General features: G+C 43.0%; 1 protein-coding gene across 1 annotated transcript; it reads left to right on the forward strand.

The window, feature by feature from the left end:
- Positions 1 to 1,184: 1,184 nt before the first annotated feature.
- eif5 (eukaryotic translation initiation factor 5) lies at positions 1,185 to 22,533 on the forward strand. The gene is made up of 13 exons (XM_060917644.1): positions 1,185 to 1,272; positions 1,522 to 1,729; positions 7,874 to 7,922; positions 8,017 to 8,153; positions 8,247 to 8,328; positions 8,438 to 8,610; positions 15,570 to 15,681; positions 17,637 to 17,758; positions 17,870 to 18,031; positions 18,200 to 18,361; positions 18,475 to 18,639; positions 18,750 to 18,890; positions 22,198 to 22,533. The coding sequence occupies exons 4-13, from the start codon at positions 8,082 to 8,084 to the stop codon at positions 22,294 to 22,296; spliced, it is 1,290 nt and encodes a 429-aa protein (XP_060773627.1). The 5' UTR covers positions 1,185 to 1,272; positions 1,522 to 1,729; positions 7,874 to 7,922; positions 8,017 to 8,081; the 3' UTR covers positions 22,297 to 22,533.
- Positions 22,534 to 22,888: the final 355 nt, after the last annotated feature.

Consider the following 22,888-nt stretch of genomic DNA (forward strand, 5'->3'; position numbering starts at 1 on the left):
CATGTTGTCCACGTGGGTTTCCTCCGGGTGCTCCGGTTTCCCCCACAGTCCAAAGACATGCAGGTTAGGTTAACTGGTGACTAAATTGACCGTAGGTGTGAATGTGAGTGTGAATGGTTGTCTATGTGTCGGCCCTGTGATGACCTGGCGACTTGTCCAGGGTGTACCCCACCTTTCGCCCGTAGTCAGCTGGGATAGGTTCCAGCTTGCCTGCGACCCTGTAGAACAGGATAAAGCGGCTAGAGATAATGAGATGAGATGAGAAATTCTGTAAAGCTGCTTTGCGACAATGTTTATTGTTAAAAGCGCTATACAAATAAACTTGACTTCAGAGCCACCAATTAGCCGAACCTGCATGCCTTCAGACTATGAGGGAAACCAGAGCACCCGGACAGCATGTAACCTCCACACAGAAAGGAGGCCCTCATCGGCCGCTGGGCTCGAACGCAGGACCTTCTTGCTGTGAGGCAACAGTGCTAACCACTACAACACCCATGTGTGTTTCAGATTCTTCTCTTTTTTATTCTATGTACAGTATATAGCGGGGCGGCACGGTGGTGTAGTGCTTAGTGCTGTCGCCTCACAGCAAGAAGGTCCGGGTTTGAGCCCCGTGGCCGGCAAGGGCCTTTCTGTGCGGAGTTTGCATGTTGTCCACGTGGGTTTCCTCCGGGTGCTCCGGATTCCCCCACAGTCCAAAGACATGCAGGTTAGGTTAACTGGTGATTAAATTGACCGTAGGTGTGAATGTGAGTGTGAATGGTTGTCTGTGTCTATGTGTCAGCCCTGTGATGACCTGGCGACTTGTCCAGGGTGTACCCCGCCTTTCGCCCGTAGTCAGCTGGGATAGGCTCCAGCTTGCCTGCGACCCTGTAGAACAGGATAAAGCGGCTAGAGATAATGAGATGAGATGAGATGAAATGAGACATAGCTATCTTAACTGTTCTCACCAAAGCAAATTCCTTGTATGTGAGAACAGAATAAACTTGATTCTGGTCTTAAACCAATTTTAAATTATTAATTCGATTTATTTGAAGTTGATCTGCGTACTTGTCGAATTATTTTTTTTTAAAGCGTTTCGTTTACAATATTTTGTCAATGACGTCCCAGTTGAAAAAAAACACGTCACTCTTAAAGGACAACATTAAATGACTGACAGAAAAATGAACCAATGGTGTTAGCCCACAGTGATGAGGGGCGGAGTTAAATAACCAACCAACTTAACATTCGGAAGCACGCTGCTATAGAAACTGACTTGGGAGACGTGTTATAGAGGTAGGTGTAACGATGGCTACTTCTGTGTAAACAAGAAAGCAGGTAGAGCATGAAACTGAATTATTACAGAAGATTATATTTCGTTTTATAGCTTGCTAGAGTGAGAAGTAATAAGCTAATAGCAGTTACAAGCTAAGACGTCCTGCCATATGTTATAGCTTGGACTAGCCTGTTTTTAGTGCTAGCTTTGAGATTACCCTTTTTTTTTTTTACTCGAAAATCCAAATAGTTTAAATCTGTTTATTTCAGATTCCCGGTTTTGAGGGCGTCTCAGAGTTTGTTTTCAGGCTTCATCATTCCGCATCGTAAGGATTGCTCCAGGCTCTGCAGTGCTGCACAGTCAGTGCGACTGCTCATCCAAACACTTCATTCATCTCAGGGAGACCAGCGGTGTGTTTATGTCTTTGCTTTACGAAAACGCAGACTATTCGGACGTCAGGAGCTGCGGATGGGAAAGGTATACATGTGTTCCTTGACTGGAGAACTGAATTATTTGTGTTTCTTGCTCTGCGTCGCGCCTGTTCTGTCTAAAATGAGTTTATTCAAAATGGCGCCTTCATTCTTCCAGTTCGCACTTCTCTTCTGGACTGGATAACGGGAACCTAGTGACCTTATTTACATGTAATGTTTCACTTAGGGTTTTTTTTTTTTCTCCTCCAGCTTAACACAGATGCAGTTTTGCATGTTTGAGTACACTGGCATCTTTCAGATGTGTACAGTATGTGTGTGTATATAAGCAACATGTGGTCTCATGCAGAGTCCTTCTCTGCTTCTACGAGTTATTCCGTGTAATCTCGCGATATTTCGATTTATAATCGATATTAACTTGCCTCACGTGCTCAAGTACAGTATCAGTTGTAAGGCTGCCATTAGCACAGCTGCTGCTGCTGAAAGATAACAACTGGGTTTGAGTGGAAACGACACTAAAAACACACATTTTGGTGAAGTTGGAGCACTGGTCTGAATTGTAAAGCGGAATGTGTGTTTTGTCTCTTACTAGGCACTTTTTCCAACCTAAATCCAAGCATTACAAGTCAAGGCAAGCTTGAGTAAATGCACTAGAGGAGCAAGGCCCTTCCTTGTCGTCGTCCTCCTCCTTCTTTTCCCCCACGTTGATGTGGATAGGTTGAGCCAATGTGATTGAGGGCCCAACAGTGGCAGCTTGGCAGTGCTGAGACTCAAACCCCTAACCCTCTGATCAGTAGCCAAGAGCCTTAAAGGAACAGTCTACCGTACTTCCATAATGAAATATGTTCTTATCTGAATTGAGACGAGCTGCTCCGTACCTCTCCGAGCTTTGCGCGACCTCCCAGTCAGTCAGACGCGCTGTCACTCCTGTTAGCAATGTAGCTAGGCTCAGCATGGCCAATGGTATTTTTTGGGGCTGTAGTTAGATGCGACCAAACTCTTCCACGTTTTTCCTGTTTACATAGGTTTATATGACCAGTGACATGAAACAAAGTTCAGTTACACAAATTGAAACGTGGCGATTTTCTATGCTATGGAAAGTCCGCACTATAATGGCAGGCGTACTAACACCTTCTGCGCGCTTCGACAGCGCATTGATTACCTTCACTCCTGACTCCGTGACGGTATCAATGCGCTGTCGAAGCGCGCAGAAGGTGTTAGTACGCCTGCCGTTATAGTGCGGACTTTCCATAGCATAGAAAATCGCCACGTTTCAATTTTTTTTAACTGAACTTTGTTTCATGTCACTGGTCATATAAACCTATGTAAACAGGAAAAACGTGAAAGAGTTTGGTCGCATCTAACTACAGCCCCAAAAAAATACCGTCGGCCATACTGAGCGTAGCTACATTGCTAACAGGAGTAACAGCGCGTCTGACTGACTGGGAGGTCGCGCAAAGCTCGGAGAGGTACGGAGCAGCTCGTCTCAATTCAGAAAAGAACATATTTCATTATGGAAGTGCGGTGGACTGTTCTTTTAAAGTGCAATTTTTTTCTTTTATGTATGCATGTCCCTCCCTCCAGGGGCGGCACAGTGGTGTAGTGGTTAGCGCTGTCGCCCCACAGCAAGAAGGTCCGGGTTTGAGCCCCGTGGCCGGCGAGGGCCTTTCTGTGCGGAGTTTGCATGTTCTCCCCGTGTCCGCATGGGTTTCCTCTGGGTGCTCCGGTTTCCCCCACAGTCCAAAGACATGCAGGTTAGGTTAACTGGTGACTCTAAATCGGGGTGGGCAATTATTTTTTCCATGGGGCCCCATGAGAAACAGAAAATTTTGCGGAGGGCCGGACCATAAGGCTGAACTAAATTCTGCATAATAATTGTATTTCTTTATATAAAGCAATAAATATCATTGTTTTTACAAGCTGCTAAGACTGGTAAGAGTATGGAAAAAACGAGCTTGCCTTACAAAAAATGTCATTTATTCAATCAAATTTCCCAAAACAATGGTTAACAAAATGTGAATGTTTGTACCTTTTTTTTTTTTTTTTTTTTTCCAGTCACATTCACCCCAAAACACAAAGACATCAAAATATTGTCTTTCTACTCCAAATATCAAAAAAGATACATCAGATTATAATAATGATGCCCACATTTGTAGTCTAATCACCTCATTTGGTGTTTTTTATTTGTTCAGTGAGAGAAATCTAGTCTCTGTTGGTCTTTAACGAGTGCATCAAAGTCAGGTTGAATGAATGAGGTGGAGATGCGAAGCACAGCTGACAGATCATCAGTCGATTCGGTGTAGGTATCAGATCTACAGATCGGCTCGGGCTCCGGCGCCTGCTGGTGACGTCACACTTTGTGATTGGCTGGACCGTTTGAAGGATGACGTACAAGTTTGTGGTTGGTCTGGACAAATTACGGAAGTAGTTATCGCGGGATTAGGTTTCGTGGGATTTCATGTCATGTTCATGTCGCGCGCATTGCGTTTTTGTTGAACACAACTTCAAAATAAAAGCAGTGCACATTCATTCCATGCATGAGGTAAAATTAGAAAATACGTTTATTTTGTAATTTCTAATTAACCTTACGCGGGCCAGTCAGAATGAACCAAAGGGCCGGATGCGGCCCGCGGGACGGAAAATGCCCAGGTCTGCTCTAAATTGACCGTAGGTGTGAATGCGAGTATGAATAGTTGTCTGTGTCAGCCCTGTGATGACCTGGCGACTTGTCCAGGGTGTACCCCGCCTTTCGCCCGTAGTCAGCTGGGATAGGCTCCAGCTTGCCTGCGACCCTGTAGAACAGGATAAAGCGGCTAGAGATAATGAGACTGAGAGAAGAAACTTTTATTTTGTCACATGCACACTTGAAGCACAGTGAAATTTAACCCATCTGAAGCAGTGAACACATCCCAGAGCAGTGGGCAGCCACACTACAGCGCCCAGGGAGCAGTCAGGGGTTAGGTACCTTGCTCAAGGGCACTTCAGCCCAAGGCCACCTCATGTTAACCTAACTGCATGTCTTTGGACTGTGGGGGAAACCCATGGGGAGACTGTGCAAACTCGACACAGAAAGGCCCTCGCCAGCTGCTGGGTTCGAACCCGAAACCTTCTTGCTATGAGGCGACCGTGCTGCCAAGGTCATCTATCTACAGCAGGAAATAAAATAAAATGCGTCTGGAAAAATCCCAAGGGAGTCTGGAGCCAGATTCATGATGTTGCCTGCGGAAGCGCCAGCAGGCTGCGCGAGCTTGCACAGTTTCAGTGCACAGCCTGTGTAGACCAAGCGCTCTCATTTCTCTGTCGTTGTCCGGTCTTTTGAGAAATTGAGTACTAATCCCATCAAGATTGGTGTTGCTACACCCTCCTACGATACATCTGTTAACCATTTTAATAATTATGTGATAACGTTTAAGAAATTTGCAGAAAACCACCAGGTTGTTTTCTCATAAACAAACCAGCGCTGACGTAGGATTCGGAGGGAGGCGTCCCGCACGTGACGTTACGAAAATCAATGTTTCCCGGGAAATCCAAATGCCAAATTTTTTCAGAGGCGGACCAATTCGCCTCAAATGGCTTGATTTCAACTGAATTTTTCTGGTATTGCGCAAGGTAAAAAAAATTGCACAAAATGTGACCAGTATTTGACCAAAGTTTAATATAAAATAGAATTACATTGATCTTGCTCCTGAATTTACCCGTGATATGCACTTTAAGCCAGTATCTCAATAGGCTGCGACAGCTTGCGACAAATATTGAACGTCATTCGCGAGAGAGTTTCAAAAGTGTCTTGAAACATTTGTGGGGATTCTCAATTTCCTCGCATGAGTTGCTGAAACTTTGAACATGTTCAAAAAAACTAGTGCGACACAATTTCTCTCAAAATAGCCGCACATGCATCGCTGGTGTCGCAAAGCCATCACAAACCCTTCTCAAGTCAGTCTCCGTGAGACAGGAAGTGCGAGTTCAACCAGTATCTCACTGGGCTGCGACAGCCTGCGACTAGTTGAAGACACAATTGCGATTAAAATATGCGAATATCAATTCCGTGTGATTCCAATTGAAAATTGTCACCTAATTCGCATATTTTATCGCAATTGTTGTCTCCAACTAGTCGCAGGCTGTCGCAGCCCAGTGAGATACTGGCTTTAAACCACTGAGCCACTGTTTGTTTTTTGCGAATTGAATTTTTTGCCTTGTATGTGTTTCTTGCTCTGCGTCGCACCTGTTCTCTCTCTAAAATGAGTTTATTCAAAATGTTGCCTTCATTCTTCCAGTTCGCACTTCTCTTCTGGACTGGATAACAGGAGCCTAGTGACTTATTTACGTGTAATATTATTTCACTTGGGCGAGTGGCCTAGTGATTAGCGTGTCCACCTCTCGATCAGGAGATTGCAAGTTCTGCTCCCGGTCGGGTCATACCAAAGACATGAAAATGGTGCCTACTGCCATCTGGCAAGGCACGCCACAATGCAGATGCGAGTGGGGAGTCAAACTCTCGCAGTTTCCAGAGGACTAGCCCCCCCACTGTAACCTTAGGCCAAGTTTACATTAGACCGTATCTGTCTCGTTTTCTTCGCGGATGCACTGTCCGTTTACATTAAAACGCCGGGAAACGGGAATCCGCCAGGGTCCACGTATTCAATCCAGATCGTGTCTGGTCCGGTGCTGTGTAAACATTGAGAATACACGGATACGCTGTGCTGAGCTCTAGCTGGCGTCGTCATTGGACGACGTCACTGTGACATCCACCTTCCTGATTCGCTGGCGTTGGTCATGTGACGTGACTGCTGAAAAACGGCGCGGACTTCCGCCTTGTATCACCTTTCATTAAAGAGTATAAAAGTATGAAAATACTGCAAATACTGATGCAAATACTGCCCATTGTGTAGTTATGATTGTCTTTAGGCTTGCCATCCTTCCACTTGCAAGTGGTAAGTGACGCGCATGCCCGACATGCACTGAGATCACACACACAGCGGCTCAGTCCCAAATCACTGCTCGTGCGCTATACTTGCGCGCTCTGTGAGCTGCGCAGGGCCGGAGTGCGCACCCTCCAGAGGGCACTCGCTGTTCAGGGCGGAGTGATTTGGAGCGCAGGATGCCTGCGGAGCCGAGCGTTTCCGTGTATTGGCGTTGCTGTGTGCACGCGAATCGTGTATTGGCGTTGCTGTGTGCACACTAATCGTTTTAAAAACGTTAATCTGATGATCCGCTGATGCGGTCTAATGTAAACCCCACCTTAGCTATGTAATATAGGCGAGAGGCTGAAGGCTATGAAATGGAGATCGGCGCCGCCAAATGTGCCATGAAAGGTGCGGGAAGGGGATATATATAAAATGTACACTTTTTTTTTTTTTTTGGACTGTTTTGTTTTTACTTTGGTGAAGTTAAACCAGTCATCAGAGGGGAAATTAAAAGCAAATGTGTCTAAATTATATGGGGCTGATTTTCTTTCTAGCCCAGATTCCCATGGTTGTTCATTGATTTGTTGTGGGGAATGATTTCAGTCACATGCCTGCGGGGTTTGGTGTCCTTTGAGGCTAATTTATTTAATCACACATCACTGACACCTGCATAACAATGTCTTCGGCAGGCACAGGTATTATAAACATGAATCTAGTGGCTTACTTCTCCTTTGGAGTAGGTACAAGAAGTAAATAAACTAAACACCCTGTCCAATCAAAGTGCTGCCAGTTTGTCTTTCACTGAGGTTGTCGGTTCCTACATGTATGCGTAATAGTTTTGTCTATATGTGCAATGAGTCCTAGTGTTGTAAGGTGTAATGACTTCTTATTGATTGGTTGTAGAATTTTTTTTTTTTTTTTTTTTAGCCATCACTGCTAAACACCAGTAAATTTGCTTTGTTAGGAAATGTATTATTAAGCTCATGCTGTTTTTGTTTATATATAATTTGTATTTCCCCCTCCTCTTACCTAGTTCTTTCACCAGAGCGCTAGACTTTGCCTACACTGCCAATTTCCTATAACCAAAGAATAGTCATGGGAGTGATTTTAGACCAATACATTGATCTGATGCATCCGTGTGTGTAGTTTAATCTCATGTGCACGAGGGCAAAAAAAAATTAACCCATAGCCCAATATCAACACTGTGGAGATACCTGATCTACCTCTCTGCTCATTGTTGTTCTCCCCCCCCCCCCCCCCCCCCCCCCATTTCTCTCTTGTTTTTACAGAGCTGTTGGACAGCTGTTGAAACTTGCTTGGGGGGAGCTTAGTCTACAGGTTTGCCCCTTGGAGCCTCAGTGGCCAAACCATTTTCATGTCAGAGACAGAGTCTTCTTGCAGTTATTTATGTCATCCTTTCCTTTCTGGACAGAGAATACAAAAAATTGCCAATTCAAGATCTTTTCATCTCGCTGATAAATCCTATAGTAAGCCAAAATGTCCGTCAACGTCAACCGTAGCGTCACAGACCAGTTTTACCGGTACAAGATGCCTCGTTTGATTGCTAAGGTAGGAGTTAATTGTTTAAAAAAAAATCTCTGTTGTGGTTTTGAAAGATTATTTATATTGTGTTGTGGTTTTTTTTTGTTTTTTTTTTGCAAGGTGGAAGGCAAGGGAAATGGTATCAAGACTGTTATCGTCAACATGGTTGATGTTGCCAAGGCACTGAACAGGCCTCCTACTTGTGAGTACTGTTTTTAAACGAGGAGTTTTCTTTTTTTTTTCCTTTCTATAAAGCTTCAATGCAACTTAAGAAGAAAGGAAGTGCTAACACTTAATAATGCTGTCTCTAGATCCAACCAAGTTCTTCGGCTGTGAGTTGGGAGCCCAAACCCAATTTGATTCAAAGAATGACCGCTACATTGTCAATGGGTCTCATGAGGCAAACAAATTGCAAGACATGCTGGATGGATTCATTCGCAAGTTTGTGCTGTGTCCGGAGTGTGACAATCCTGAGACTGATTTGGTAAGTATGCTCAAAGTGCACTTGTGTATTTTGTAATGGCTGTAGAAGTAGGCACTTCTTTTTTTTTTTTTCCCCTTTATGTGAAGGTCCTTGTTGACGTTTGAATTACTTATAAAAGCTACCATTTTCTGAACATTTGGCCATTTCATTTGCACTGGTGAACCAGGACCCCTGTGTGTTTTGTACCTGTGTTCTGCCAATTTGCACATGTTGCTGAGTATGCAGGTTGCTGCAGGCTCATTCTCAGCATGTGACCACAAAGGGGTTTATTCCTGTGCGCCTGAGTGAAATTGCTGTTCATAAGAGCTGACATGACACACAAATTGTTCAAGAGCTTTTGTGGATATGGGTACAGGTTAGTAAGTGTCTCTAGAAACAGTAATTGAGTTGGTATGACTGACAATAGAGTGCATTGGTACAGACCCAACGGGTCTCCCCTTACTGTCTGTACAGAGGCTGTATTTAGTTTGAAAAACAGTGCCAGGTTTGTGTACATTTGTATTCGGGGGTGGTGGAGTCTAGCCTGGTTAGTTTTGCAGTTGTGCTGTCTGACTCCTGCATAGTCTGTTACGTTAGTCTGGCTAACGCGACAAAGCTCTCCGAGCTATTGGTCTGGCCAAGATATTAAGCCCAACCGTTTCCCAGAGCCCGTGGTTGACCCGCCTCCCTGAAATGCCTCAGTTTGCTACTGGTCGAAGCCAGAAAAGGCTGTGACGAAGCTTAAACCAATCACATCACTCTTTCCTCTGACATATGCGATGCGACTGGGCTAACTGGTAGATTAAACTCTTACCGAAGCCGGTCGGGAGCAAGACGAAAACGTCCTTCCTTTCAATAAATACCTCCAGGGCTGCTCTTTGCTCCGTTTTCAATGAGAACTTCCCGTTGAATGCTTTCAATACAGCATCTATGCGTAATAGATGCAGAAGCGTGAATGAAGCGCTTCCGGCATAGATTCTGTAAACAATCTATGGCTTCCGGTCGCAGTTCTGCTACGTCAGTGCCTTGAACACGCCTCTACCCAGGGCCGTTGGAGATGCTCAAAGTTGATTGGTTCCCGATTTTTCGGGAGCTTGGAAGAGCTGTAGATAGCTTGCCTGGCCAGACTAAGCTCGGAACAGCCCCTCGTGTTGCATCACACTTAGGATGGGTGGGCCCAGGCTACTGTTACGTGGCTGTCTGCTTTGACTGCAGTAGGTGCCTATTGCCTTCAGTCTGTGCTGCGTTTTGAATGTGCACTAACTGTGTAGGATGTGCTGCAAAATTAAGGGGATAAGATTAAGTTTTTAAGCTTTTCCCAGTTTCTAGCAACTTCTCGACATCAGAGTTCATTACGTTACATTAGTGGCATTTAGCAGACACACTCTCTTATCCAGAGCGACGTGCAACATGCCCGGAGCAGTTGGGGGTTAGGTGCCTTGCTCAAAGGCACTTTGGGAAATCGAATCGGCAACCTTTTGGTCCCAAAGCTGCTTCTCTAACCATTAGGCCATGGCTTCCCCCAGGAGGGGGAACTATTAAAATGATGTAGAGGTTTCTTTTGTGAATATAATCAACCTGTTATATCTGGAAAATGTCGGTCATCATTATTGGCTACACAATATCCAGTAAAGATTGACGATACAATTCCGGACCAACCTACCACATGAGCAAAACGCTAGGTGCTCTGCAGAAAACATCCGAGCACATTTTGTTGTACTCACTCAAATGTCTGGCAAAAGAGTAGTCTACAGAGATGCACCGATTGACCGGCTGCCGATCGGAATCGGCCGATTTTCACGTGATCGGCCATGACCGGCGACCGGCCGGTCAAAATTAAAATATGCCGATTTTCTGCCGATCAAAACTTGTGTATCACATAGAGATGAAAGTGGAAATACTCGTAATTCGCAACTAAAAGGCTGCAGCTCCACTGGCAGCTTGAACATGCTTTCTAGTCCGATTGTGTTGCGCTTGCGCAGAACAGTGTCAGTCCTGCGCGCCTAACGAGCTCCGGTGCGCGCGCCGTTAACAACAACGAAATTCACTATATTTGGATATCCACATATAGTGAAATTATTTTTGTGCCAGATATTGGATGTGAAAAGAAGAAAACGTTTGTGGTTGTGTGAATTTCCCATTACAGGAATGTTAGCCTATTACCAAACATCTAGTTAGATTTGTACAAAGAGAGAAAGAAAAAAATGCCTTTTTGTTTGTTTTACAGCCTTGGTTGCACTTGATTCCATTGGAAATTACTCTACAAATACACATTTGACAAAGATGATAGAATGGCTATGGTATAAGTATGACTGGAAATTATTTTTGTATTTTGATACTGAATGAAGAAATGGGTTGTTCTATAAGGCACAAGTTTTCAGATCTAAACAGGCTTATGAAAGTGTGTTCCATAGCAGTAGGCAAATAATATATGAGGGGGAAGTTGGTTTTGTGCCAGATATTGGATGGGAAAAGAAAAAAATGTTTGTGTGAATTTCCTATTTCAGGAATTAATATGTTAATACCAAACATGAAGAAAGATTTTACAAAGAACAATGTCTTTTTGTTTGTTTTCAACCTTTGAGGTGTTAAATTTATTACTGAAAATCTGGCAGAATGTTCTATTAAAGAAAAGATAAAAAGAAAATAGTTTGTGTGTGCTGTGAAGTGGTTTGAAAAAATGAAATCGGAATCGGCCAAAATCGGTATCGGCAGGTCACACTCCATGGAAAATCGGAAATCGGAATCGGCCCAAAAAATTGCAATCGGTGCATCTCTAGTAGTCTAAGGCCCAATTCTAATTTCTACCCCTTCCCCTCCGCCTTCCCCTTGGCCCTTCCCCTTGAAACTGAGCTACAAGGGATAGGGCTTGAAATTCAACCCTTACGTATTGGGATAGCCCTTCAACGATCGCATACGTCATCGCGTACCTCCGTCAGCGTTTACGTTAGCAAAACGCGACCAAATGCGTCATTGGCTGCGACCAGCCGCTACAGCCAGAGGCAGAACCAGAAATCTCTGCTGGCAGGGTGTGATTTGTTAACTAACACCACTGAATGGGATATCTTTGGCGCTTCGTGCACCACATCCGACAGAATGAGGTGTCAGAACACTCATGTAAACAATAAAAGCGAGAATAACAGAACAAAACGTACGCAGTCAAGCAACCGAAAACAATACTCACTCCCAAAGCTTTTTAGCAGCAGCTTGGATTTCAGAAATCGCTGCTCATTCTCAGCTCGAAAGCGAATCAAGCGGCGTGTTTCCTCTGGATAACAACTTAAAACACGTAAATAATGGAGAAAATACATTTATGACAATCTTTCGCCGTGGGAACCGCCATCTTTCTGAAATCCGCATGAAATCTCGCTGAAATCCGCATGGCATTGTGGGAAATCACTCAAACCCCTTCGTTCGGAGTCAGCTCCAGGAAAATCTCCGTTTGGAGGGGTACGGAAGCCCTCCCCCTTCCCCTACCCCTCCGCGTTAACTGGGATTGGGATACCCCTACCCCTTCACGTGAACGCGCAAAATGGAGGGGAAGGGCCAAGGGGTTGGTCCAAGGGGTGAAATGGGATTCGGCCTTATTTATACCCCTAATAAAATGAGACATGAGCCAACCAACATGTGAATCTGAAATGATTTGCGCAGGTGTTTGAACTCTCCATTATTAACAGAGGCTTCCTGGAAGCCCTGCCCCCTTCCTATCACACATTTCTCTCAGGGTGTGTGGGTTAATTTATCTAACATTTCCAGGTTTATATTTAACCTCCTCATTCCTGATATTTATTAGGGATGTCTCTCTGGAAATGGTCAAAATGGCTCTTTTGGATGAAGGGGAGGGATTTTGACACAAATTAGTGTAAAAAATTAACACGCTTTTACATCCATCCATAACCGCTTATCCTGTGCAGGGTCACAGGCAAGCTGGAGCCTATCCCAGCTGACTATGGGTGAGAGGCAGGGTACACCCTGGACAAGTCGCCAGATCATCACAGGGCTGACACAGGCAAACAACCATTCACACTCTCATTCACACCTACGGTCAATTTAGAGCCACCAGTTAACCTAACCTGCATGTCTTTGGACTGTGGGGGAAACCCACATAGTCACGGGGAGAACATGCAAACTCCACACAGAAAGGCCCTCGCTGGCCACTGGGCTCGAGCCCAGGACCTTCTTGCTGTGAGGCGACAGCGCTAACCACTACACCACTGTGCCACACAACAATTTCCATATAATGTTGATAATGATTAGAAAGTGACTAGATGCACTTTTTTCCCTTACTTTCTTTGCCTTGCATCAACAGAATATATTGGCCGTATGAGCACTAGACAACTGATTTTCTAAAAGGAATGTCTCAAAAGAGGTGTACTTTTGCATATTACTGAAGGAAAAAAGCCACGATCCAGATTTTATCAGGATTGCCACAGTTCCTGCCTGCACAGCTTGTAATTTTATGCCTCTCCTGCTCTCCTAAAAACTGAAATGGTGGAAATGCTGTTTTTTCTTTTTCCCCTTCCTGTCTCTTCTAAGCTAATGGTTCTGGACCATTAGACTTGTATACGAACAAGATCTTAAAAAGAAGAAATATTGCAGTCAGACATCTTTATTGCACAAGTCTTTATTTTTTAAGAGATTTTTATTTCTAGACATTCCACCTATGAAACCACTCACTCGTTTAATACTCCCTACTTACTATATATTGAACTCATTTGATTAAATGAAAAACGCTTTTGGGCACTAGTCCGTCGCACTGTTTACGTCATTACTGTCGCGCAACTAAAACGTGCCAGGTCAGTCAGCTGGTGGGTTTTCAAAATAATAAATACATGCATGTATTTTTGTGATAAATACAGATTATATTGAGTGTATTTCCTACATTAATAAATACAAAGTACTTTGTGTCGGCTGCGTCTTTAGTTCTTTTAAATCAAGGCTGAATACTTTCTTCTTTGCTACTGCCGCCTTCTATTAAATCAGATTTGAGGCTTTTGATTTTTCAGCGTGACCGCAATGCATGATGGGATATATTGCTTGGTTAGTGACCATCGGTTATACACTACTTTTCGTGATGCATTGTGGGATACTTTGAGTGCCCTATATAGAGGGATTTCACTGACGTCACCCGAAACCAGAAGTAAACAGACCCTGCGCCATATTGGAAGACCAACAAACTCGTGATTAGGGGGAAATAACGGCAGCGGTATGTGAACCCACAAGAATAAAGTGGAGTGGCAAACAACTTAAACAAACAAATCTGAGCTGTTTTATTTATGAATTATTGGCCCAACAGTAGACTTGAAAGAAATCTGTGTGAGACTTGGCAAAAAACTGTGGATATAATGGATAAGTCTGTGCATGATCTGTGGACACTTTGAGGTAAGCAAACGCAAGAAATTCAGATTTAAAACATGCTAAATTGGCCCCAAGTTGATAACTGTATGAGGAGCAAGCCTCCCAGACTTCAATTTAATAATTTAGGATGGTTTGGGGCTTGCTCTCCCTCCTATTATATAAATAAAGCATAGTTGTTGTGTAGGCATATATCATAAATACATATGTATAATTTGGATAAGTTAACCTATTATGGATACCTTAATAGTCATCTCATCTCATTATCTCTAGCCGCTTTATCCTTCTACAGGGTCGCAGGCAAGCTGGAGCCTATCCCAGCTGACTACGGGCGAAAGGCGGGGTACACCCTGGACAAGTCGCCAGGTCATCACAGGGCTGACACATCGACACAGACAACCATTCACACTCACATTCACACCTACGGTCAATTTAGAGTCATCAGTTAACCTAACCTGCATGTCTTTGGACTGTGGGGGAAACCGGAGCACCCGGAGGAAACCCACGCGGACACGGGGAGAACATGCAAACTCCGCACAGAAAGGCCCTCGCCGGCCCCGGGGCTCGAACCCAGGACCTTCTTGCTGTGAGGCGACAGCGCTAACCACTACACCACCGTGCCGCCTCTACCTTAATAGTAACAAGTATTAATTTTTCAACTGAAAAGATATATTATTAAAAGATATCAACAAGATTACCTTGGCCATAACTGTGTAGGTTATTCTTAACAGCTGTAATATCACGAACCAAGCCACTAACAACATAATTGTAAGCCTGTAGGCCTTCAAGTCATCAGCAGTGTAGGCACTGGGTGTAAACAACAAATAGTTTACAATGTCTGGGTAGCAAACAGATGGCAGAATTGGTGTCAGGTCCTCCTTATGTTTCCATTCTCCCTTGCCCAGAGTCTTATCATATGGGTCAAACCCATCAATCACAGCCAGTTTCTCCACATACAGTGCCCTTTCTGCAGCTGGTAATGTACTCACATAATCAGAATTATCATCCATCGTGTCACTTTACTCTCGCTCGTAGTTTGGTGTGTATCCAATATGGCGCCCTAACAAAATCTCGTGGCACAGTGACATCACGCGGTAGCCCTCTATAGGGTGTAATAATGCTCACTATACATTTCAGACAGCCCTACAAAACGGCGACCTCATTATATTGAGTAGAGGGGTGATTTCGGACACGGGGCTCGTGTGTGGTGGGGTCGTGTGCCGTCTCCCTCCCCCAGAGCTTTTTATAATTAATACTTTAGTTTTGTTAACACTGAAGTAAAACAAGTTTTATTTGGGGTTTAAACCTATTAAATTGATCTCCTTTTGGTGTGTGTGTGTGTGTGTGTGTGTGTATAGTGCATTTATACACATTAAAATGTTATTTTGAAGCATTGATGGTAGGAGTCCCCCCGCCGTAATCTTTCTTCAAAGGACATTGCAGAGCCTCTGGCTTTACATCACAGAGCCTACTTTGAGAACCATGAACATAATGATCCATGTTAGCTAAGCTCTCTACTCAAGTCACTCTTTGTGCTGCTGAAATCTTTCTCAGATGGTCTTTAATGGCTTGGATTTTGTGGAATTCTTTATTTAATATTCAACTCTACTCCGCTGTATCTTCAGCACATCAACGCCAAAAAGCAGACCATAGGAAACTCCTGCAAGGCCTGTGGATACCGAGGCATGCTGGACACCAGACACAAACTCTGTACCTTCATTCTCAAAAATCCACCTGGTAAGTTCAGAGGAGTGTATTGAATATTTCTTTTGATAGTACAACAGGCTTTTCCAAATGGTTGGGCAAACGACCCCAAATAGACATTAATATTCTTCGACCCCAAGCCTTGACCCCCACCCAACACTTTATTTCATTTCAGATTTATAATTTTGGACTCCTGTAATATTTCACCATTTTATTATGCATCAGTAACAAGTAATATTCCTTGCACCGGGTTGCCAGTCTGGTGAAAAGGTCAAACTTTGATTTCTTAACCCAGCTTTCAGAAGTGAAGGTGTGACTGAGTGCGTCTTGTTTCTGCTGTCACAGCCGGCTCCAGATAATACTTTGACTTTAATGCAGGCAAGAGCACTGACTCCAGCTTCGCACTAGAGATCTGAGCGAATTGCTGATGAATTGGCCTCAGCGTTTATAACAGCCGAGAAGTGACTCACAATAAATGTAGAACTTAAAAAAAAAAAGGAAGCAGAGACAGAAGATGGATTTTTCAACCATGTTATGAGTGTCAGTGTGCAGTTTGTCCGCCAGAGGCTACACTGTAACGACACTTTTGGCAACAATCAGCCGACCCAAGCACAGGTCAGGTGACAATGGTGTCTCATAGAAGGTGTTCAGCTATTTAAAAAGTCAGGTTCTGTTGTACATGCATTCATGGCATGAATGCACATCTTAATTTTTAGTGTTAAATTTTTTTTCTATATAAATAAGAAGTATTCGAAAGTGTTTGAGTTATGTTAAAGGTAGACTGCCTTTCAGACTAAGTGTAGGTCATGATTTTTCCCGACACCCAATTGTTTTTGCTTAGTGGACCGAAAGCTACTGAATTTGAATCACAGACTTGCAATTTTATTTTTTTTATTAATTTTTTTTTTAAATAGAACAATTAATGAATTTAGGGCCATGTGGCCCTAAATTCTGTTACTTTTTCCTGCTTCACCATGACCCAATTCAAGATACTATATCATGCATCACGTGGTGGACTTTCACTGTTCACACAAGGCATTGTGGGATACAAATTTGAAACAGGAGAGAAAAATGGAGGATGCGAGTGTGAATGAAACGTGAAAGACCATCTACAGTAGCGAAAAGAAGACATTATGTTGCGAAGGAAAGGAAACGCAAGACCAAACTAATAAATGTTAGCGGTCAGCGAGCACCTCGATGTGATCAGCTGTTCGTTTAGCGACAGAGTGATGTAACTGTGAGTGCACGGTCAAAGGTAAACCTGTAGATGGCAGTAATGCAACACTGTGGATGCCAGCTGCCATAAAACCCAGAAGGTAAGCCTGCGCATGCGCACACGGCCTTCCTCTGTCTGCTTGACTGTGCAAAGTGAGCGATTTCATGCATATTTGCTAGGGAATCCCCTCAAATTAAATAATTTCCCAGCTACAGAATGGCTTTGAGAGAGATTACAGAAATAAGCATATATCACAATGGCCATATTTCAGAGGGAACTACATTTCACCAGCTTTATGGAATCGAAAGGCCGTCTAGCTTTAACGTTGGATTATATGCTATGAGTTGAGGTGGATTAAACATGTATAGAGGCCTAATTCAAGTATACATGGTTAATTTTTTTTTTCTCATGTATATTTAGGCCTGCTTGACTATTTTTGTACTATTCACTATTTTAATCCATTTCTATTTCAACCAAGATATGTTTGTAACTCGTACTAACATTTTCAAAATGGTAGCGCGCACAATTCCTTCAGACAGATGCTGATGGTGACTGGAGTTACACGCCAAATGTTGTACACCCTTGGGGTTAATCATGTTAATGACTTTTTGTATTATTTTTACATTACTTTGATCAAGAACCCCATTTTAGTGGTTTAATGTTCTTTTTGATAATTACTTTGTGTACTGTTTTGATTTAAAAAATAAAAACTTATTAAAAATAGTTTACTGCAAAGAAACACATTTCTTTCTCCCCCTCTGTCCTGGAACAGAGAATGACGGTGGCTCTGTCAAGAAGGAAAAAGAAAAGAAGAACCGCAAAAAGGACAAAGAGAACAGTTCAGGCAGTGGGGAGGCTGGAAACCAGAAGGACATAGATGCCCCTGATGCTGTGGTGAGTACAGTCTAATACAGTCCTGATCCAAGTCTAAAATATTTGATTAAAGTGGTGTGTAGCATGTTTTTAAGCATGCATCAGCTAACTTTGGCGTGTGGCTGTTGGTAGGATGGAAATGATGATGACGAAGATTGGGCTGAAGAGACCACAGAGGAGGCACAGCGTCGCCGGATGGAGGAGATCAGTGAGCATGCTAAGGGTCTCACGCTGAGCGACGATTTGGAGAAAAGCCTGGAGGAAAGGGTCAACCTGTTCTACAATTTTGTGAAGGTGAGCTTCATGACCTGAGCTTTGGAGTACTGGTTCTTAAACCAGCCATCATGTGCAAAGCAAAAATCTTTTCAGTTGTCCTAGTTTATTTTTGCTTAACAGTTGGGACAAGTTTTCAGTGTGTTTGTGATGAAGTTGGATGTTTTGCTATTTGCTCCTTCCTGACAGCAAAAGAAGGAGCAGGGAGCGATTGACTCGGCTGATAAGGAAATCCTGGCTGAAGCAGAGCGGCTTGAGGTGAGGGCCATGGGACCGCTGATCCTGAGCGAGCTGCTCTTCGACGAGAACATCCGTGAACAGATTAAGAAATACAAGCGCCACTTCCTTCGAGTGAGTCCATCTGTGGCTGTCTTTTGTATCAAATTGGACGTTTACTACTAGGCTGGCGATGGTGACGTCGTGAACGTCTTCCGTAACTTGCACTGCTTTCTTTTTATCATCAGTTTTGCCACAATGATAAAAAGACTCAGAAGTACCTCCTGGGTGGCATTGAGTGTCTGGTGAAGCTCCATCAGAGTCAGCTGCTGCCTCGTGTCCCCATCATTCTCAAAGACCTGTATGATGCGGACCTGCTGGAAGAAGACGTCATACTCGCATGGGCCGAGAAGGTAGACGTGACGTGAACCATCGGTGCTAGGATGGTGTTGCTGATTTGACGCTACAGTATACTGTTACAAAACTAGTTTCAGTTTTATCTTAATTAAGATGCGTGTTCCAGGTCTCCAAAAAGTATGTATCGAAAGAACTCGCTAAGGAGATCCATGCCAAGGCTGAGCCTTTTGTGAAATGGTTGAAGGAGGCCGAGGAAGAGAGCGAGGGCAGTGATGAGGAAGATAAGGAAGATGGTGACAACGTGGAGGTAATTACTGGGTTCTTTAAGTGCATTTCGGAGAAGGTTTAGCTCCTAGAATAGAATGGTTTTGTATGTAGTGTGACTCTGAAGGAAGAGTTGCATTACATACAAGATCTGTCTAATTTTAAGAAAGCTCATCTCATCTCATTACCTCTAGCTGCTTTATCCTGTTCTACAGGGTCGCAGGCAAGCTGGAGTCTGTCCCAGCTGACTACGGGCGAAAGGCGGGGTACACCCTGGACAAGTCGCCAGGTCATTACAGGGCTGACACATAGACACAACCATTCACACTCACATTCACACCTACGGTCAATTTAGTCACCAGTTAACCTAACCTGCATGTCTTTGTACTGTGGGGGAAACCGGAGCACCCGGAGGAAACCCACGGGGAGAACATGCAAACTCCGCACAGAAAGGCCCTCGTTGGCCACGGGGCTCGAACCCGGACCTTCTTGATGTGAGGCGACAGCACTAACCACTACACCACTGTGCCGCCCCTTTAAGAAAGCTGATTAAAATAACTTTTTTTACAGACATCACACCAGGAGAGAAATGCTTTTGTTTACTCTTGGCTTCCATTGTGGTCTGTGTTAATGTTCACTAGTCCTGTTTTTTTCTTTTGTAAATTTATTCTTGTTACCATAATTAGGGCTGAACGATATATCGTTATCGTATCTATATCTAGATATGAACATTCAAGATATTAATATCGAAAAAGCAACGATATAGATTTCCCCTCCCCGCGCTCGCCCTGCATGTACAGCTCTGGCAGTCACAACAAACATCATTTTTACGGTTGCACTTGAATGCACCGCTAAGGCCAGCCAACCACAAACCTTATTTCATGCTTGCTGTGGATCGACAGCTGAAGCCAACCAATGCCAAACGTATGAGGGCGGGAGTGAGGGAGACGGAGACTGACGTGCGCGCACGCTACAGACAGCGGGGAAATTAAAAAGAAAAAAAATGCGTCCGGAAGATAATGCGGCTGGTGGCAGTGCAGAACCTGACTTGGTGCCAAAACATAAATCATCCTCCATTATTTGGAGGTATTTTGGATTCAAAAAGGACGATGTTAACCAGAGTGAGGTGTTGTGCAGGTCATGCTTAGCAAAAATTGCGACGAAGCAAGGTAGCACAACAAACATGTTTCACCACCTGAAACAACACCATCGCGTGCTGCACGAAGAGTGTATGACGGTGAGAGAAACACTGGGGACTTCTCAGTCATCCCAAAATAAGCCAAAGCAAAGTTTGATTGCTGATGCATTCAGCAGAGATGCCTACTAGTACGGATTGGCCGTCTTTTGTACGGAAAAGTTACGTAAATACGATGTTACGGCAAACAGCGTTATTCTGTACGGAATTATTATAAAGTCTTAAATTCCAGTGAGTTGTTTTTAAATGTCCAAGCGACTTTTTCAATCCATGCGCGATTCACGGCCATTTATTTTTATGACGACCATACATGCTGTGCGTGACATGCACAGATACCGCACATTTGTTTGCGCTATTTTTGCTCGGCATCACACACGCATGGTGCTGCTTCTCAGTAGTGGAAATGAAACGCTCAGTATCGGGACAAGTGAAACGCAGGTCTCAGGTGTTCCTCCCACGATATACGGTAGAATGGCCGTGCATTACACCCAGTCAAAAGGGCAATGGATACGCACACTGCAAACTGTGTAGAACTGACATTAACATCACTCGTGGTGGTCGCGATGACTGCAGGCGGCATGTCAACTCCAAAAAACATATGGAGTATGCTGAAATGGCGAGTCAGGCGGAAAGTAAATCTGGGGGTGTCCAGCAGTTTTTTACGAAATCTGTGGATGAAAAGACACGGAACGTGACCCGTGCTGAAGCGGTGATGGTTGACCTGTGCTTGGAGTTGAACTTGCCAATTAGTGCCATGAAATGTGAGTTAAACTTATTCAGTTTCTTTTTACATGTCTGATTTTTATTCACTGAAATATCAAACACTGGCTGTACTTCTTTAATTCAAAGTCTTTTCAGTGTTGCAAGTGCAAATGTCCATGTAGTATGATCCAAAACAGAATTTTATGATTAGTGCTGTTGGGATTGTGGCAAAAAATTGATCATTCCACTGTTTTAAATACAATTGTAAATGTCATTTTATTCAATGTCTCTTCTGAAGCATTATGCTGAAGTATTTATATATTGGGACATTAAGATAACGATGTCGGACTCTCTTTGGCATGAAATAAGAATTTTTTTTTTTTTTTTTTTTTTTTTTTTTTTAATTAGAATCCGTTAACAGGTAGAACATTTTGCCAGGCAATATAATATAATACTTTTGAGGAGTTACATTCAATACCAATGATTGGTAGTCAACCGTAATGTCTGCAAACAGGGAACACTATTGTATTTATAAAAATGTGATATTGTATGCTGTAGAAGTTTGTTGAGTGGAAATTCAGTTGAGATGGCTGCTCGCGTTTTGTTTATTCAGTTCGCACAAAACAGTACTTTTTAATAATTTAAATGTTAAACATACTGGTATATACATCTTTTATAATGGAAATGCGCATAAATTAATGTTACTGAAAGTCATTCCAAAATACTGAAAAATGTTTTCAAGAATACTGAAATTCAAAATTTGGGGTAGGCATCTCTGGTTCAATAGCGTTACACCGTACGAGTCGACATCCACCAGACATAAAGAAGTTACAGACGCTATAACATGCCACATTGCAAAAGACATGGTACCGGTGTATACAACCTCAAAAGAGGGCTTTAAAAAAAATGGTTCAGATGCTGGATAAGCGTTATAAAATACCATCCCGAACACATTTTAATTAAGTGGCCATTCTGAAACTCTATAATGAGTGTAAAATGAATGTTGAATCCGAGCTCCGTGAAATTGATCGTTTCGCCACAACCACGGACCTACTGTTAAAGCAGAGCTGCAGTAAAATGTTTGATTTGTAATTTATTTATTCATAATTTAATGACTGGCAGTGGGTTCTTAAAAATAAAACTGCATTTTCCACATTTTTTTGTATTATGTTTTTATTTTTCTGAAAAATGCTTGGTTTTCACCGAACCTGTAGTCCTATCGTATCGAGATACGAAATTTTGTCCATATCGTTCAGCCCTGATAATATCGAATTCTATTATTTTTGATATTAGTTTTGCTATTTTTTGCGCCTTTTTTTTTTTTTGGCCATGTTCATACTGTGTTCTTGTATGTACTGCATTTTAACCAAATAAATCAAAATGGCTTTGGAGATTTGCTCATGCTTCAATGTTTGGGTTTTTTTTTTTTTTTTTTTTTCCGTCTCCTCTCCAGGTGGTGTATTCTTCCTCTGCACGTGAACTGAAGATGGAAACCACAAAGCCAGAAAAGGCTGATAAGGAGGAGGAGGATATTGATATTGATGCCATTTAAAAAAAAAAAAATTTTAATGAAGCTGCCTCTTGAGTCTTTGCAATGCTGCTCCTTGTTAAAGTTTCTGCTCCTCAGCTATAGGCCTGCGTCAGTGCTCTGCTAGAAAGCCTTATTTTAGTCACTTTGAATTTGTCGCCATTGTATTTATATGCATGAAATTCTTTGGATTATAGGGCGCTTGAGTTATGCCCCTTCCCCTTGTATTTTTGAGATTATTAAAGGATGTTTGCCAGTGAATGTTTTCTGTGCTTCTGTTAACCTTCTGCTGTGAGTAAAGTGTGAAGCTTGAAACCTGCAGCTGGACAAGGTGATGACGCTGGTTTCCTGCATGCATGATGAAGCCATCAACGAGGCGTTAGCAGGAAAACGCGAACGTTCACTGTGGCACTACATGTCTGTATGTCATGTAAATGTCATTGCTTTGTATCAGTACAATAACAATACAGTGACGGGAGGTGAGTGTGCATCTTGCACCAGTCTTTAATTAAAATCTAGACCATGTAGGACAGCAGTTAAATAATAACTTTAAACACTACAATATAATTTCACATAAGAAGGGCAAATATCACCATCATGGGCTTTTTTTTTTTTT

Source organism: Neoarius graeffei, chromosome 3 (genome assembly GCF_027579695.1).
Source record: "Neoarius graeffei isolate fNeoGra1 chromosome 3, fNeoGra1.pri, whole genome shotgun sequence".
NCBI classification, from domain to species: Eukaryota; Metazoa; Chordata; class Actinopteri; order Siluriformes; family Ariidae; genus Neoarius; species Neoarius graeffei.

Coding starts and splice junctions, on each gene's coding strand:
- eif5 (XM_060917644.1), top strand. CDS start 8,082: ATGTCCGTCAACGTCAACCGTAGCGTCACAGACCAGTTTTACCGGTAC. Junction 15,682..17,636: donor CATTCTCAAAAATCCACCTG/GTAAGTTCAGAG, acceptor GTCCTGGAACAG/AGAATGACGGTGGCTCTGTC. Junction 18,362..18,474: donor ACAAGCGCCACTTCCTTCGA/GTGAGTCCATCT, acceptor TTTTATCATCAG/TTTTGCCACAATGATAAAAA.